This window comes from Populus trichocarpa, chromosome 1 (genome assembly GCF_000002775.5).
Source record: "Populus trichocarpa isolate Nisqually-1 chromosome 1, P.trichocarpa_v4.1, whole genome shotgun sequence".
NCBI classification, from domain to species: Eukaryota; Viridiplantae; Streptophyta; class Magnoliopsida; order Malpighiales; family Salicaceae; genus Populus; species Populus trichocarpa.
Window position 1 is genome coordinate 11,304,492 of NC_037285.2, and position 17,985 is coordinate 11,322,476.

A 17,985-nucleotide genomic window follows, 5' to 3' on the forward strand; every position below is an offset into this window, starting at 1 on the left:
AATATTCAACTAAAAAAACTAGCCAAATCAACTAGTGTTAACCTTTCAAAATTAGATCATGAGACCGGGATAGCCCCACAAAAACACATTAAAATAAACTATAAAGTTCAATTATCAGTCAACTCAATGTTGAAAAATAAAATTAAAAAAAATATATCAAAACAAAAAAACACTCGAGTCAATTAACCAAACTCGTGCTCCGGGTCATAAGACCAAAATAACCTCATAAAAGCAAACTGGAACAAATTATGAAGTCTAATTCTCAATCAACTCAATATTAAATGATGAAATTGAAAAAAAAACTAAAAAATAACAAAAAAATATGAGTCAACCGGCCTAACCTGCGATCCATGTCATAAGATTGTGATAACCCTATAGAAAGCAAATAAAAAAAATATGAACCTCAATTCTCAATCAACCCAATGTTGAAGGATTAAATTGAAAAAAAACAAATAAAAAATAACCGAGTCAACTCGGGTTAACTTGCCATACTTAGATTAGGAAACCGATATGACTCCATATATATATATATATATATATATATATATATATATATATATATATATATATATCAAATCTCAATCAACTCATTGTTAAAAGAATGAAATTGAGAAAAAATATTCAATTAAAAAAAGAATCATAAAAAAATCACGAGTCAACCTAGCTAACTCACAATTAGGTCATGAGACCGTGATAACTACAAAGAAAGTAAATAAAATAATAATTATAAAGCTCAATTATCAATCAACTCAATTGTAAAGGATAAAATTGAGAAAATATTAATTAAAAAATGACAAAAAAATAATCGAGTAAACATATCTAATCCGTAAAACTCGCGATCTAAGTTATGAGACTGAGATAACTTTATAAAAAGTAAATCGAAACAAATTATTAAGTACATCACTTATTAAAATTAATATTGAATGATGAAATTTAAAAAAAAAACTAAGTCACTTATTAAAATTTTGAGTATCAAGGTGAAAAAAATATTAGCCTTTCACTGTTCACTTCTAAAATAAGCTGTCAAGAATTTCTTTATATGTTAAATTTAATATTATTCTTGATTCTCTAGCTTCGTATGGTTATGTCTAAATTTTCTAAGAAGTGTTGAATATGGATATTAAACTCGGACCGGATTTACAAGTCGATTCGGGATTTAGTAGTTGAACCGGTCCGGTTAAGATAAAAAGTCGGGATGAGTAAAAACTCGGCAAACCCGATTGACTTGTCGGGTTTACCTGTGACCCGAGCAACCCGACAAAACCCGGTTAAGACCTTTTTTTTTCAAATGTGTTTTTTTCTTAGACAGAAACCCTCCTTTTTTATATTTTTTAATTGGTTATTAACTCTTTTCAAAGTTCACTATATAATTATTAAAATAATATCTTATTTTTTCAATGTAAATTTTGAAACCCTTTAGTATATATACTTTATGTTCACAAGAAAAAAAGTTATGTTTTTTCAATGTGGGATAAAAAACTTTTTGAAATAATCTTTTAAACTCTATTATTTATAGCATGTATAGTTTATATTCACATGGATTATTACTTAATTTTTTCATATGAAATATTAAAACTTCAAGTATTTTTTTTTAATTTTTCCGGATTATCCAGATCACTTCGTATAACCTAAAACTCGATTTCTTGACTGAGTCAATCCTCAATCTAATAACTATGGTGTTGATTTGAACATTTTAAATTTTAGAAATATTTTTTTTCAAGTACCCATGTAAAAACAACTCCCCGTCCTCCTTCTGTATATATATTGTTACCTATTTTTATTTTAGTTTTTTAAAATCCTCTCCTCTTTTATTTTTTAAGTTAAAAAAAATAGGGTTCGATAAAACAATTGTTTAGTTGTCGATGTTGTCGCAACAACTTCTTTCTTTGTGTTTATTTTTAGTTTAGATTATATTATTTTGTTTCTTGAAACTAGTATTTACGTACATGAAGTCATTTATCCATTTTTCTCTTCTGAATAAATAAATGATTGATAATATATTATAATTTTACGGAAGAGTTTGATATTAATTGGTAGTTTTGAATATTTTATCAACATGGATTGATTGTTTTTTAGATTTGAATAATAATTTATTTGTACTTTGATTTAATATTGATGAAATTACTGTTGATATATATATATATATATAAAATTGTTCAACCTCGAAGTCGAAAATTAAATGGACAACTTATGCATAAAATTGTAATAGCGGGGATCTCAAAGTTGTTTGATTTGGTTATATAGAATGGAGAAGTAAAACGTTGAGAAATTGAGCGTGAAGTAGATCATATGATTCTGTAATGATTTTTATTTACATCGAAACAATAAATTATCTTAATTGCCAATATTCTAGCAATTTTTTCGTCCTGCTTTCATAGTTGATAACTTAACTTGATCCATGCTAACTAGAAATAAATTAATTTTAAAAGCAATGATTTTAATCAACAATTTAAATAAATGCACTTGTAATTGGCTTGATATAATTAAACAATCATTGTTTGATTATCACTTTTATCTATACCTTAAAGTTGAATGGTATCGAAATAAATCACGGTGTTAATTACAAAGATTTTTTAAACGTTTTGGTATAAATACTATGCCCTTGTTTATTGTTCACTCGCATCTTTCATGGCATAATTAAAGGATAATTTAATCAAATTTATTAGCTAAAAAAAATTAAAAGACAAAGGAGCAAAATGATATAAAAAAAAAAAAACATCACAAATGGGTGATGCTTTCAAAGTTGTCACAAAATATTTACTTTAGGCCTTAAATTTTACAAATTATTCATAGTCCATCCCTTTATAGTTTTTCAATTCAATTTTGGTATAAAAATTTATTTTTATTATTTTTCTAGTCCTTGGTTGTAGATGGAGAAGATGTTGGATTCTGATGGTAGAGAGAAAAAATCAACACTGACACCAAGTTTGGCTATAAAAAAGTTGATCTTGGTGTCAAAAGATTTCATTTGATGAAAGAAGTTCAAGTTAAGTGTTTTCTCACCTTGAAATTACCTTAAAAACCAAATCTAAGCTCAAGAAAACCTTTTGTTTCGAATTGATTTTTGGTTTTTTGTATAGTTATATTTTTGTTTTTTAAGGCCATTTATGAGTTTTTCAAGATTTTTAGGATCTTTTCTAGATGTTTTGGGTCAGAATAGGTTAAAAATGAGTTTTTAGATAAAAAAAAACAGACCTTGTTTTTCTGGCCACCATAGTGGCTGGAATCTGGAAAATACCAGATGACATGTCACCTGCCTCAACCGACGAAGCATTGTTTAGATTTTCTTTTTTATAAAACAATGGGGCCTTGACTCAAGCCCTTTCTAACTAAGTCAGACTCAACAACGTTTGATTTTTTTTTTTTAAATTTTGCCTTTTAAAAAAATCATGTTTTTTAAAATAAAGTTTAATTTGTATTAAAATTAATGCTCTTCTCTCAAATTTTTTATTTTTTGTATTTAGCTTTTTTAAAATAATGGTTGTTTTTTAATTATTTTATGTGCATTTAATTTTCTAAGAGATTATTATAATTCATATATTTTTTGATGTTCTATATAATTGAACTTTATTTTTAAAGATGAAAAATATTTATTCTTGGATAATATTTATAATAAGTGCAATCTTGCTAGATGTTTTTTTCTGTTTGATTTTATTCAATTAATTTTATGTGTTTATCTATTTGTACTGTCATTTGATTAAATAGAAAAATTAAATTTAATAAAAAAGGTTATTGAACATAATCGGTGAATGACAATTTTGCAAGATCAAATATCTTAATTTATATCCATCTCTTAACTTTTCTAGATACGTATGTAGTTATTGTTAATGATTTTTTCTCATTCAATGACATGAATGGTTCTTGATTTATTTAATTAGATGCGTTCAAAACTTTTTGATTTTATTTATATAAACAAAACATGTTGCAAATGCATGTATATTCAATTTTTTGTTGAAAAAAAATATATTCGCCTCGCAACGAAGCGATGGTCAAATAGCTAGCTAGGTATTACTCTAAAAGACGTGAGTTTTTCATTGTACAAGACTCCATTTTTCACCATCTCATGCATTATTGTGGATGGGCTGTACAAATTTTGTGTTTTTTCAATTTAGTTCTCAAACTTTTTTTTTCTAGTGATTTAGTCCTAATTAAAGACTGATTTATTTTGATTTTGATTTCTCATGAAAAGGTGGGATTGAAAGAAGAGGGATCGAAATGAAAAGACACCAAACATGAGTGGCATGCCATAAGTCTTGCAAAAGATGCACTTTGATCCTTGAACTTTAAAAATAATGCAAATTATATAATTTCAGCACCTCAATATTTTTTCCAATTCAATTTTGGTACAAAAGTTTATTTTTGTTATTTTTTAGTCTCTGGTTGAGAGATGAGAGATGAGAGAAAGAGATCGTCGAATTCTAGCGGTAAAGAGAGAAAAGTGTCGTTGACGCCAATTTAGGTAACCATAAAATATGATATTTGTGTCAAATGGTTTCATTTGATGAGGGAGTTTATATTAGGTGTTTTTACCTTTCAAGTTCGTGAAAAAATGGATATGACCTCGGGTTGATTTTTGGATTCGGGTTGATTTTAATTCTTGTAGTGATTTTTTTGAGGTCATAGATATATTTATCACAGTTTCTACGGTGTTTTATAGGTGTTTTGAGTAAAAAAATGGGTTGAAGAAATGTTTTCCAAATTTTATTTGCAGGTATCGTTAATAACTTATTTATTTATTCACACACATAGTTTTTGATTTATTTGATTACATGTATACATAAATATTTGTATTTGAATTTAGATTTTTTAAATTATAAAAATGCATTGAAAAAACTTGCAAATATAATTTTTTATAGAAAATAAAATTATCTGACCCGCAACACAACATGAATCACATAACTAGTTAATTACTAGTTCTTGTAACATTAATGGACAGCTATGGCAAGAAATCATGTATTTTTTTCATTGATTTCTTTCAAATAAAAAGTATTGTTGTTTATATTTTTTACAAGAATTTTTTTGTGAACATTGATGGAATATCATTTCCATCCTCACTTATTTGTTTTAATTATTAGAAATCCTAACTTTGTTGCTATTAGAATATATATTTCATTGTTGATTGCATTATGCTGTAAGTCGGTATTATTTTTTTAATAAAATATTTAAGTGTCATAAATATGTTTTTTTTTAAAATAAATTTAAGAACTCATGTTATCTAGTCTAGATCAATTATATATATATATATATATATATATATATATATATATATATATATATATATATAAAGCAACCACATCAAACAGATATCAGGCCTTGTTCACGACCAAAATACTACGATAATAATCCTCAATGAAGTAGTAGCCACTAGCCAATAGCCATTCTCCATCCCAGAACGCCACTTTAATTCACAAGGTCAGGCATTGATCCTTTCTCTAATTAAAAACTCCAATTAAAATTAACAAAACATTAAGTATGAATTTAATAATGTGTTATATGATATTTTTATAAAAATATTTTTAATTAAAAATATGTTAAAATATTTTTTTAAATTTTTTTAGTATTAATATCTTAAAATCATAAAAAAACAAAAAATATTAATTAAATATTTTACAAATAAAAAATAATTTTAAAAATATCATCAAACCACGTTAAGAAACGGAGGAGCAAGAAATCGCAACCATATGTCCACATTGCCACCATCCCCACGCGAAGCAATTGGTTTCCTCTTACCAAACACTCTTTTCTCACGTGTCTTTCCTTTCCTTCAGGGGTCCACAATTCCACATCAACGTGCCTGCACCGAATATTCAAATCCCGAAACCCCAAAAAAAAACAGCAACTAACGTCCCACACATCATCATTCCATTTCCTCTCCCTTCTCTCTCTCCAAGTCTAAGATCATCTAAACAATTCTCTCTCAATTAACGCCGTGCTATAAGCTTCTCATCTTTCCATTAACCTAAATAGATTCTTGTTCCTGTACCCAAACAACCAGCTTCTCTTCCCTTTCTCGAAAAATAAAAAAAATCCCCTCCTTTTATCTTTCGAGAAAGGGCTGGTCAGGGATTTTCGATCAAATTGAATCGAATTATATAATAATAATAATGAGCTTTCAAGATCTGGAGGCGGGACGACCCTTGGCATCTTCAAGGAGAGAGCTGATCAACGGCAAACAAGATGCCACGCAAGCGGTTGCTTCTGGAATCTTCCAGATCAACACTGCCGTTTCGACTTTTCAGCGTCTTGTTAATACCCTTGGGACTCCTAAAGACACGCCTGAGCTCCGGGAGAAGCTGTAAGTTTATTTTTTATTTTCTTGCCGTTTTGAGTTTCTTTGTTTGTCGTTTTGACTAAATATCCAGAATTATGGTTGATTTTTCTTCATTATTGAGAATTGAATTATTAAGATCGTGTAAATGTGTAATTTTGCTTTCTGGGTAGTATTCTTGAAGTGGTTTTATTGCGTTTTTGGAGTTCAAATGAAGAAATTGTAGGTCTGGTTGCCTTTTTCCAGGAGCTAGAAAATTGTTGGTACTTCTGAGAATAAATAGAATCAGAAAACTATTGAGATTCTAATGATATATTAGAAGACGATTTTTGCACTGAAAGGTAGTTACCTTGTTCGTTTTCTAACAATTTTACTGGCATTCCAATTGCTATGTAATGTGGAAGGTATCATATAGGAATTGCTTATCATAAATTGCTACATTACCCGGTGAAGAACATTCAGCTTGATTGTTGTTATCTCTAGCATTATTCAAAAAGTTTTGAGAAACGATGCCAAGCACAATCGTGGTTGTTGCGTTTGCCCAATCTAGGCCACGCATGAGAGATGCATGTGTGTGAATGTGCTGGGCTAATTGCATGTATCTCACATGAATGGCCCAGATGGCTCTTTTGCAATGTCCTCGGCTGTGCTTAGTTGCTAGCAATACTAAACAATCTCTATACTGGTACTTATGTGGAACCTTTTTTGGTTTTCAAGAATCCATCTACAACCAATAAATAATTGCTGCTAAAAATGTTCGGGACTATCTACCAACGTATACTCATGCTGAAAAAAGTGGTCCTTCCATCTTGACTCTTACTGGCTGGCTAGCCTATTTTTGCACATTAATCATCATGCTGAAGCCTAATTGAAGTTTCAGCTCTTAAATATGTCAGTATTTTGCCTTCTTTGTGCCGCAAGGAGAGATGAAGCAAAATTTCCAGTAACAAAAAAATAGTTAAGAGTTTAGAAAGAACATAGGGTATGCCTGAGTTGGACACCTGGACTCTGTTATTAATTAATGTCTTTGCAGCCATGTTTGAGACTACTCTCATGACTCTTTGGAAAAGAATGTTCAACATTATATCGTAAGAACTTTTCTCATAAATTTTAGTTAGGACATAATTGTATCAATCTCTTTTGGGGTTTTTTTAAAATTTTCGATGGTAGTGTTTGTTCTCTCTTGCTCAGAACATTAAAGTGCATGTGAGACTTCCATAATAATATATTGTTCAAAGAAAATGGCAGAATTCAGAATGTGTTGTAATTTGAAATCCTCACCGGCAGCATCTTGTCAATGCCTAGCTGTTAGTCTCTCCCCTTCTGTGTTTTATTGAATTCTATCAACCAAATACCTGTGTAATGAACCTCCACTTTGAGTTGTTGTACTGATTTTTCTTGCACAACAGGCATAAAACAAGGCTACATATTGGGCAATTGGTGAAGGATACTTCAGCCAGACTTAAACAAGCTAGTGAAACAGATCATTATGCTGGAGTCAGTGTATGTTTGCTTCTTGTTCTTTACCATATATATTAATGAGTAATTTTCCAGAGACCCCTCAGATTCAGAAATTCCTCAAGATCCCATAGAACCCTTGCAATTCCATCACCTTAATTGCTCACCTTTCTCATCTGTTCGGAAATGCTTTTCAACCTTAATGTACTAGACAGTTAACAATTAGATTTCCCCTTCTTTTTTCTTGTTGTAATTGCAGCAAAGCAAAAAGATTGCTGATGCTAAATTAGCAAAAGATTTTCAAGCAGTTTTGAAAGAATTTCAGAAGGCTCAGCGGCTTGCGGCTGAGAGGGAAACGGCATATACTCCTTTTGTTCCCCAAGCAGTCCTTCCTTCCAGGTGATTATTTTAGGAGACCTTAATAGTTATGTGAGATTTGAGATTCCTGTTTTTTCTTTGCTATAATGAACCTTTTGTTTTGATAAAATGAAATAGATTTGCGATGTTTGTATATTCTTCTAACATTTTGTGTTTGTTTGTGCTCTGTGCAGCTACACAGCCAGTGAAATAGATTTAAGTTTTGATAAAAGTCCAGAACAACGTGCTATCCTTGTGGAGTCAAGAAGGTGAGATCCGCTCACGAACATAGGCTACGAATAACCTTTTCATTTTTTTTGTCCTAACTTTGAGAGAATTTATCAAGCCATGTATCTTTTCCATCACCATTCCTTGTTCATGGTGTTGAAAATGCTGGGGTATTTTTTAAACAAGTTCATATTTTAGAACCAGCAAACATTTGTAGGTTTTTCAAAAACTGTTGGTCACCTTTAGCTGCATACACTCTTTATTTTTATCATTGATTCTAAAATCTGTAGGACCGAAGGGATATTGTGCATGGAGAGGTTTTATAGTACAGAAATGTGTATAGAAGTCTTGTCATCTGGAAGTTTGCAATAGGATTGATTAATGGTGGCCTCCGTGCTTCATCCTCGAGATGAGAAATTAGTTTGTAACTTCACAGCCTTATCATGTACTCTCCAGAAAAACTGTATACAAGAGTTGCCTCTGATTAAATTCAGAGGTAGCCCAGGACAGACTATTAAAAGTAGGATCTTCCCTTTCTTTTTATTGAATAAGCCTGTTGCTTAACTTGCTGTGTACTTGGCTTTTAATTGACTTGAAAGAAAAGAATTCTGAGCTTTGAATTGAATTTTGATGCAGACAGGAGGTCCTACTATTGGACAATGAGATTGCCTTCAATGAGGCTGTTATCGAGGAGAGAGAACAGGGAATACATGAAATTCAGCAGCAAATTGGTGAGGTGAATGAGATTTTTAAAGATCTTGCTGTCCTTGTCCATGAACAAGGAACTATGATTGGTAAGTTATATATTGTCTGCGAACAAAGAACCTGCTTCATATATTTTGACTCGTTATCATTATTAAACTTTCCTTTTTCTGGGTATGCTACAGATGATATTGGCTCCCATATTGAAAATTCCCAGGCTGCAACAGCACAGGGAAAATCCCACCTTGTGAAAGCTGCAAAGACTCAGAGATCAAATTCTTCTCTGGTAATTTATGGCACCTCATTTATTTATTCTCATTTTGATTATTACCATCAATACTATTGCTGCTGGTGGTGGTGGTGCTGTTTGTTTTTGTGACCGAAGTAAATTACAGAGTGCTGACATGCCTTGTGTGGATCCCTGTTTGTTTTTTTTTTTTTGTACTGACCTTTTCTCTTTATGTTTCTTGTTTAATTGATTGGACACTCCTAATCCAGAAGGGGTTTGCTATCTAAATGCCATCTGCATTTTCAAGTTGATAAATGCATTTTCTTTTTCATAATTTAAGAATATGAGCTGTTTCTTTTATGCAAAATATTCCATCAAATTTTGATGAAAGAAATGGTATATTGCCCTTGCTTCAAGTTGGGGATTTTCATTCTAGATGTGGATTCCCCTCAATTTAATGTAATTATATTCACAATTAACCCCCGTGTCTTGAATGCAGGCCTGCTTGCTCATGGTGATATTCGGGATTGTGATTCTCATTGTGATCGTAGTACTTGCTGCATAATCCAAAAATTTTCTTGATACAATCCTTGGAACTATTTCAAGAGCTGCTTGGCAACAAGATAGTATTCTCTATGCTAATTCCTTTATGTTCTTTTACAAGACATGGCGACTGACTGGAGTGTCCCACTGCTAGTCAGAGGTGGTGTATATTGTATGATGTCTGCACGTGATCATTGCAGGCAATTCTGTCTGGGTGGAGTGTCTGTTTGTTTCTATGTTCTGCTGCCTTGGGTTTACAAGGGTGTGTGACAGTTTGTGTAATTGTTTCAGGTTTTATAGAAATATTAATAAACTAAACATTTATTCTTTTGTTTTTAATCATTCTCGAATTATCTTCCCGTAATTCTTCACATGCATCTTCACTAGCTTGCTTATTTTGACAATAGGGTTATCATTTTAACACGGTTTGACAAAAGTTTTGGGAAAATAGAATAGTTGATGTTTCAAAATCCGTGCTTCATTCAAAGATGTATAAAAGTCTTTTTAAAATTTTATAAAAATTTAATGGCTAAGAGATGTGATTAAAGATTCAATGTGTTGAAAATGAAATATCGGTTTGTTTTTTTTTTCTTTCTTCTTTCATTTCTTTTTCCTGCTATATTATCTTTTTGTTTCTTGATCATTAAATCTTGAATTTTATTTTTTGACTATTAAATTTTCATAAAATGTTGGGATAATTTTTGTTCACTAATTAATTTACATAAAACATGCATTTTAGTTTTAATTAAACAACAATAAATAGCGGTTGGTGTACACTATATTATTTTTCAAATACTTTTCTAATCTAAATCTTTCCCCTGAAACTTTTACCAAGCTCTATCATTTTTTTTTATTTTAAAAAAACCTGCTCTCGGAGATGTTCTTCGGTCCATAAATTGTCTGAGGTCAAAATTGTTTAACGTGTGTAGTTCTCGGATTTTCTGTAGTCACCGTCATCTTATTAATTGTTTTTTAAACTGACGGTGTTTGCTAGAAATTTTGGTTTTATAGAAAATGTTATCAGAATTTATGCAATGTCAACTTATTGGATCTGTTGTCATGGAAGAGGTCTTTGAAATGAACTGGCATGGAAGAGGTCTGAGTTTGATGATGACATGGTGCGTTATTGAAACGTCAAGTGGCCTCAGAAAGTTCAAGAAGAAGTGATTCTTGGCGATAATTCTCGCATATCATTTGTTGTCCTCTCAATGGACAAAGGAGTCCTCTCGAAGCTTGTCTATTCTATTTCAGCTGGGAGGGTTGCGCTTGTCAACTTCAGAAAAAAAGGATAAAAAAAATAATGGAGAAGAAAGCTAGTTAAGCAACCTTGAGCGATGCGTACAAATGAGCCAAGCCAAAACCATCGGGCCAGGCTAGAAGGTAGAGATTGACAATGATATTACCTCCTTCTGAACTTGTATCATAAGAAAGACCTGCCTTAGGGAGCAAGATAAGGCAACGGTTGCTAGTTGTTCTTGGGGGTGTTCCCTGACCTGTCAGGGTGAAGGCCTGTGTCATCGAGAAAACGATGGAAAAAGACAGAAAATTGGTGAACTTCATCTGAAACGAGTTTGCATTAGTTTTACAGCAGGCGCTAAAGGTCCTGCCGATTGAAAACCTGGATATCTCTTAGTTGCTGGTATCAACTAACAATGCATGACCGAATTAATCCTATTCCTGTGCTGGGGTGTTTTTTTGCAGTTATTTGAGGCATCTTTAAGTGCCACTACTTCGAATGTTGAAGTGAATTATCAAAAAGAAGATAAAAAAATTGCAGAAATAAAAATGGATGATGATGCTGAGTTACAACAGAATCGCATGCGGATGTCATAACACCGTGAGAAAGGAAAATTGCTCCACAAATCATTCCAGAAAATGCTATCATGACAAGAATTTACAGCAAAACTATGATTATTTCAAATTGTTGCACAGTTTACTATCAGAATAAAAGATGGACGCGAGGACAATTAAAAGAGTAGATGTAGAGGCTGCAAGAAAAGTGACAGCAGATACTAGTTTTGGCGCCCTTATTCCAGAAGGTATTCTCCACAAAACATCCGCGGTTCCGGGTCCCACCATGTCATTGGTAGGCATAAGTAAGCAGCTCCCATTCTCCCCATTTCCTTCCATGATGCAGCTCAGGAATAAATCAGGCTCACCAAATTCCACTTTTGAATAGCCACTATCATCGAGGGGCTGCGAGAGAGAGAGACACAGCAATTTTCTACTCTCTTCAACATTTCACTATTTCCCTTCACTTACTGGATATCGAGCATGCAATGAAATACTGTATCAATCAGTTTTTCAACGAAATATTTGTAGTCTGAGATGGGATTATTTTGTTTTCCTGTCTCAAGCCTCTTTTAAGCCACAACAAAGCCCATAAACAACTGAAGTCTGTTACCTTCTCGTTTCGAATAAACTAGTTTAGTTGCTCTGAGTACCGTGACTAATTTTAAATTAAAAAAAAACTAACTTTCCCATTCTTGTATTTCTTTTTTATTCTTTAAAAGCATCGTGTCTTAAGAAAAAACTTAGTGAAGTTAAAAATTTAAGAATTGATCATTTGAGAAACAGTAGAACAATAAATTCAAGAAAATCATTTAAAGATTTACAATAAAAAGATTTAGAAGATATATATTTTATTTTCATTTAATATTAACAAAAAAATTATTTTAAAAGTTTTGCTTATCAAGTTAATACATAATTATTTATAAAAAAAATTGATGATATCATAATAAAAAAAACTCTTAATATTCTTAAAAACAATGATATGAATTTTTTTTACTAGTAGTATGTATTTTGAATGAAAATCAGGGACTCTTAAAAAAAGGGTTTATTAAAAATTTTATTCATCTCAAATAAGTAGTAAAAATATACCTTTTTAATATAAACTTCATTACCTTATTAATACATCTTTTTATTTTATTTTATTTTTGATGAAGTCATGTTGTTTTATTAAAATTTTATTCATCTCAAATAAGGAACGAAAAGGGAAAAATTAAAACTTTAGGGTTCAACTATAATTTTCCACACCAAAGTCAAAAGAGGGCTACGTTTATTTGGCTGGGTTAATGTTAGTTCTTGTTGTTTTAATTTTCTAAAATTGATAAAATCAAATCCTATTTTGTAGTCTAATGTTGTTGCATTTTAGGGACCAAAACAAACATAACGTGAATACAATGTTGAATGTGAATTGAAAGAAATTAATTGTGTTATAATCCCATAAATATAATAATGTGAGAGGATGAAACCGAAACAAAATTTAGAAACCGAAATTAATAAATTTGACATGTAAAAAAGAGAAAAGGCCTGTGTCTACTGTCTACCACCACATCATAATGAACACGAAAAAAGGCCTAATCTAATTGCTTTTCTGAATAAAATAATGTACAATGTATAATGAATAATGTGTAATGAAGTTCACTACTTCTACTTTCTTCACACCTCTCCTCCCTACGCTTCTAAATCTTTCCCGCTCAGTAAAGTGACCATCTTTTAGCAAAGAAAACACAGAGAAAAGAGAATGAACAGCACATCACCAACAAATTCATCAGTATCAACAACAGCAATTATTGGAGGTGGAGGAGGAAGTGTTAGCAATGCTGCTTTGGATGATTTTCATTTCCCTTCTGATTTAATTTCCATCCAAGACCGCAAAGATGAGGCGATGCTTGGTTTGTTTTGTTCTCCCTCTTCAATTTCAATCTTGAAATATGAAATTTGTCCATCTGGGGTGTTATAATATTGCATGATCCACGCGAATTTCGAATTTTTTGGTCGTGGGCTTAGGCATTTTTGCAGGGAAGAATTTTTTTTTTGTCCATCTGGGCTATTTAAAAGCTGAATAATTTGTGTGGGTTCTGGGTTATTCTTATGGAAATTCATTGCTTTGTTATCGCGGCATTAATATTTCTGCATTCCCTGTGTTGGGTTATGGACATGTAGCTATTTTTGTGATTATTTGATTCTAGCAATCAGAATCAGTCTTATATGGGTCCTCATCTGCATAATTCATGGATTTTCTATTTCTTTTCTCTAGGGTTTAATATACATGGTACCGAGATTTTGGGCTTATTCATGAACTCGTTGTTGTGTTACTAAGAAAATAAGGGGAATGAAATCTATGCGGGGCAAAGAATTCTTAAGTTTATGCTGCTCATCATGAAATGTTGGCTCTTATATATGTATTTACTTTTTAAGGAACAAATCGAACTCATTGACAGAATAAGTTTACGCTCGCATCTTGATTTTTGATCTTTAAAAAATAGGACTAAGCCAAGCGATTCCATTAGTATTGGTCTAGTGGAGGATATCATTTATTTACCGTCAAAAGACGAAGTTTGTATCTTTAATTTGAGTTCTTTCATCCAGCTGAATCGATCCATTTTAATTAGCCTGTCTGTTAATTTTCCTCGTTTCTAGAGATACTTTAGTTGTTAGTTGCCCTCTCAAGTTTTATCTTACTTGGATATATGAAATTCAAGGGCTTACCTTTTCTCCTTTGTTCTTACTTCACCCATTTTGGTTATAAAACAAGACAAGAAAGAAATATATTTCAGAACTTTAATGTTTTCCTCTGTTCTGTCTCTAAAAGTGACCTTTGAAAGAAAACAGGAAGGCTCTGTTATGTCTCTAGAAGTGACCTCTGAAAGAAAACCGGAAGGCCCCAAATCCAATTAGTGAAACACCAACAATTTTAATCACTATAAGTATCATCTCAGCTGATAGCAAATGAGTGGAGTTTTTATTGTTCATAGAAGTCTTGTTCTTCTGTTGCAGCACTAAAAACTGATCTGATGGCTGCACTTAACAAGGAGGTTAAATCCTTGGATGAAGATAACTGGAAGTTTGGAGGGCCTCGTTCTCGTATTAACCTTATATCAAGACCAGGTTAGTCTTTCAACCCACCAGTTACCTTTACTTTCATACTCTTTCTCCAACCTGTGCTGGGTAAATTTGAGCCATAGATAACACTGGCCTTTAGTGATTTATTTGCCAGCTGTGTCTTTATTTTAGAACAGCATCACTTCAGTGGAATTTTGCAAGTGCCAGTGATACCAGCTGCTTCATTGTGGTGGATCTATGGTCACATGCCACTGCCATCTTTCTAGGGTTCATCTAAAACATGCTTGAAAGATTGGCAGATAACTTTAATAGGTGGGATAATGGTAGCAATGGGTTATGTGTTGGATTTTCACATCCCATTATCAGAAAAACTCATGATGCGTAAAATGGATTTTAATGCCATTATCTCCCAATTAAACTTTAGATAGAAAAGGAAAATAACGGTCATGAGGGAGAAAGAGTTTGTCAAAAAGCACCAAATGTAGCTCCTATGATTTGTAGACAAACGCAAATATCATACTTTGTCTTTGTGACTGGTTGGCCAACAGGGCATCTTCTTGCTTCTGGACAACAATACATGGATAAATTGTTTGTGGGTGTGTCTGTAAACTTTTTGTAAGATTAAATTATTAAATCACACTAGCCGATTCCCCAATTTTTTTATCAAAACATTATTGCCACTTATATTCTCCTGGCTATCCCTTATATCGTTGCCAGCCAAGTGCTTTGACATTTGTCCAGGAGCATAAAAGAAATATTGAACCTACTTCTGGAGCTGTAATTCATTTCTTAAACATGTTAGAAAATTATGGAACAGATATTGAGGAGTATCTGATCTGCATCAGTATCTCTCCATATAACTATCCTTGTTACTTTTTGTTTTGTTTTCTTATTATTTTCCGTGGGATCCTATTGAATCATGTACATGAAAGTAAACCATGAGTCTTAGGCCTGGTACAGGCCTTTGAATCCCGCTTTGTTTGTGAACAGCAGGTTGAACTCCCTGTGATTTCTACATTGAAACCTTCTTAATTTTAGTCTTTGTTCATTGTTATTTAAGGATTCGCTATTTGTCTTTTTTATGGATCCTAATGCAGGTGGATTTCTAAGCAAGAAGTTGGAAATAACAAAGAAAAAGAACTTGGCCTTGCCGAAATGATTTGTAATTCTTCAGACAGCCTGCATCTTTTGCATCAATTGACTGTTGGTATATTTCTATTAATTTGATGGCAAATACCTGTTATTTTATTCTAGACTTGGCGATTCATGTGTTGTTGGTCTGTGTTCTGAAATGCTTCCAAATAAATCTGTTGCCCACACTACAAATAAGTTCATCACTAACAAACCAATGCACTAAATTGCAACAGGATTTGAGAAGAGAGAAACAATTATAAGTTGATCAATTCCAAGACGAAAAGAACCAATGCCATGACAGTCCTGTTGGCCTGCTAGGGATTTCTTTGCTTTGTCCGCAGTGACGGGGCCATACATCTGATTTAGCTTAGAGCACATCAACGGTTTTGTTCCCTTTGACTGTAAATTTTAGGCCTTTCGCTCTGAAGTTGTTTTTCTTGGTTGAACCAATCTTGCAACCAACTCTATGATGCTTCTAAAACATAAACCTTGGAGTTGAGGTGGAAAAGGGTTTTCAGAAGACGAATATGTACCATAACATGGTCCAAATAAACAATTCAAGAAACATAATCTAACAAACTCGAAGGCAATAACACAAATTTCCACCGCCTCAGCCGTCGGGAGAAAAAAGAGTTGAACAAACAGATTTTGTCACGTGAAGTTTCAAATCTTGCAGCTCGTGATTTTGAACAGGGATTGAAATTGAGTCAGCATATACTTAAAAATCAAAGATAAAGAAATAATTTTTTGGAAGTAGTAGTGTGTGGGGTCTTGATGTTAGAATAATACAGTGATCTTGATGTTAGGAATTATGTGAGTGGAAGTGATCAAATGATCACTAGTCATTGTAAACCTTTTATGCTTTATATCATTAAAAAAAAATTCCAAGGATTCTGGACCGTCTCCATTAACAGTTGGGTTGATGCAGCCAATCTCTATTTTTTCATTAACACAAATAAATGCCTTCTCTTATAGAAGAAAACAAACGGATTAATCTTCTCCGTAAGTAGCAGGGGGCTCGCTTTTAATCATGTTTCTTGTTTTTATATACGTTACGATATATGCATAGGTAGCAATTTGGTATCTATTTCCACGTTAATCACTATTATTATTATTTTTTTTAATTATAAATATTTGGACTAGTTTATACACACATCTCGACTAATCCTTCAAAATCCTAAAATTAATGATCATATAAGTCTCTAGTAACTCAAAAATTTATAAGACTCGAACTGATAATTTTAAAAAATAAATCTTAAATCTGATAAGTTGAGTTACATTCTTCATTCAAAGTTAATTATTACTATTTGATAACATGGTTGGTGGTGTATGAAAATGTCCCTTTGAAAATATAGAAGAGGTTTCGAGTTTTTATTTTGAAATATATTAATATATTAAAATAATTTAAAATATATAAATAAATAAAATAAAATAAAAATTTAAAAATATAATTGGATGACAACCAAGATCAAAATCTTCTAAAAATAACTCAAATATACCTTTCCTACGGTGCAAGCAGAGAGCTAGTTGGTCAAAACAAAGCAAGATCCCCTCACCAAGCCGAGACCCAAGTTGGTGGTCTCATCTCATGAATTGAAATTACTGATGGAGCTCTTCAAGAATCATTAGGAGTCATTTAGACTCTCTCAAACACTTCCAATTCCAAATGATAACTCTTAATTAGTATCGCAGATAAATTATGTAATCACTCGTGTGATTAAATTTGGTGGGCATTTTAGACACAAGCATTACTCCTATCTACTTTTTCTCAGGCACACAGATTACTACTAGCCTGTAAAATTTTTTATTTTAAGGAATTAATTACTCTATTCATTATAACAGTATTGGACCCTAATCTAAATAATTACATGGATATTTTGGACATTTAACTTAATTAATCCCTGAAAAAAGAATCACTGGGGAGCATGGGATGACCCGAGAATTTTCTTACTCTTGCAAAAAGAGCAGAGAAAATCCAAACAGATAAACTAGTAGAATCCGAGAGATACCGCTTGACAGAAGATAGCTAGTCTGTTACTAGTCTCAGCTTTATTATTAATTTTGTGAAAGAAAAATCCTTCGGAAAACCCTTTATCGTTTATATATCTATCAATGTCAAATAAATCTGAAACTCCATATTTAGAACACAGCTCCTGTGCAAAACCAGCATCATCTTCATGGCACGCACGCATTTCCTCCTGGTTCACATCATCAGTAC

At 32.1% G+C, this 17,985-nt stretch overlaps 2 protein-coding genes across 3 annotated transcripts; both read left to right on the forward strand.

Moving 5' to 3' along the window:
• The first annotated feature begins 5,831 nt into the window (after positions 1-5,831).
• LOC18094134 (syntaxin-22) lies at positions 5,832-10,124 on the forward strand. Its single transcript, XM_006368305.3, has 7 exons — positions 5,832-6,295; positions 7,678-7,771; positions 7,986-8,125; positions 8,278-8,352; positions 8,948-9,105; positions 9,199-9,299; positions 9,742-10,124. The coding sequence occupies exons 1-7, from the start codon at positions 6,105-6,107 to the stop codon at positions 9,805-9,807; spliced, it is 825 nt and encodes a 274-aa protein (XP_006368367.1). The 5' UTR covers positions 5,832-6,104; the 3' UTR covers positions 9,808-10,124.
• Positions 10,125-13,102: 2,978 nt separating this feature from the next.
• Positions 13,103-16,366, forward strand: LOC18094136 (protein SAMBA). 2 transcript variants are annotated; one of them, XM_006368308.3, is made up of 4 exons: positions 13,103-13,462; positions 14,568-14,678; positions 15,731-15,840; positions 16,001-16,366. In XM_006368308.3, exons 1-3 carry the CDS (start codon positions 13,312-13,314, stop codon positions 15,790-15,792), a joined length of 324 nt encoding a protein of 107 aa, XP_006368370.2. In that variant the 5' UTR covers positions 13,103-13,311; the 3' UTR covers positions 15,793-15,840; positions 16,001-16,366. The 2 variants fall into 2 exon arrangements, with proteins under 2 accessions (XP_006368370.2, XP_006368369.2); XM_006368307.3 differs by lacking the exon at positions 16,001-16,366 and having other exon boundaries at positions 13,104-13,462; positions 15,731-15,886.
• Positions 16,367-17,985: the final 1,619 nt, after the last annotated feature.

Bases quoted from the DNA above. Each gene is read 5' to 3' on its own strand.
- LOC18094134 (XM_006368305.3), top strand. From the start codon at position 6,105: ATGAGCTTTCAAGATCTGGAGGCGGGACGACCCTTGGCATCTTCAAGG. The intron at 6,296-7,677 runs GTAAGTTTATTT...CTTGCACAACAG, and splicing joins CCTGAGCTCCGGGAGAAGCT to GCATAAAACAAGGCTACATA. The intron at 8,353-8,947 runs GTGAGATCCGCT...ATTTTGATGCAG, and splicing joins ATCCTTGTGGAGTCAAGAAG to ACAGGAGGTCCTACTATTGG.
- LOC18094136 (XM_006368308.3), top strand. From the start codon at position 13,312: ATGAACAGCACATCACCAACAAATTCATCAGTATCAACAACAGCAATT. The intron at 13,463-14,567 runs GTTTGTTTTGTT...CTTCTGTTGCAG, and splicing joins CAAAGATGAGGCGATGCTTG to CACTAAAAACTGATCTGATG. The intron at 14,679-15,730 runs GTTAGTCTTTCA...ATCCTAATGCAG, and splicing joins TAACCTTATATCAAGACCAG to GTGGATTTCTAAGCAAGAAG.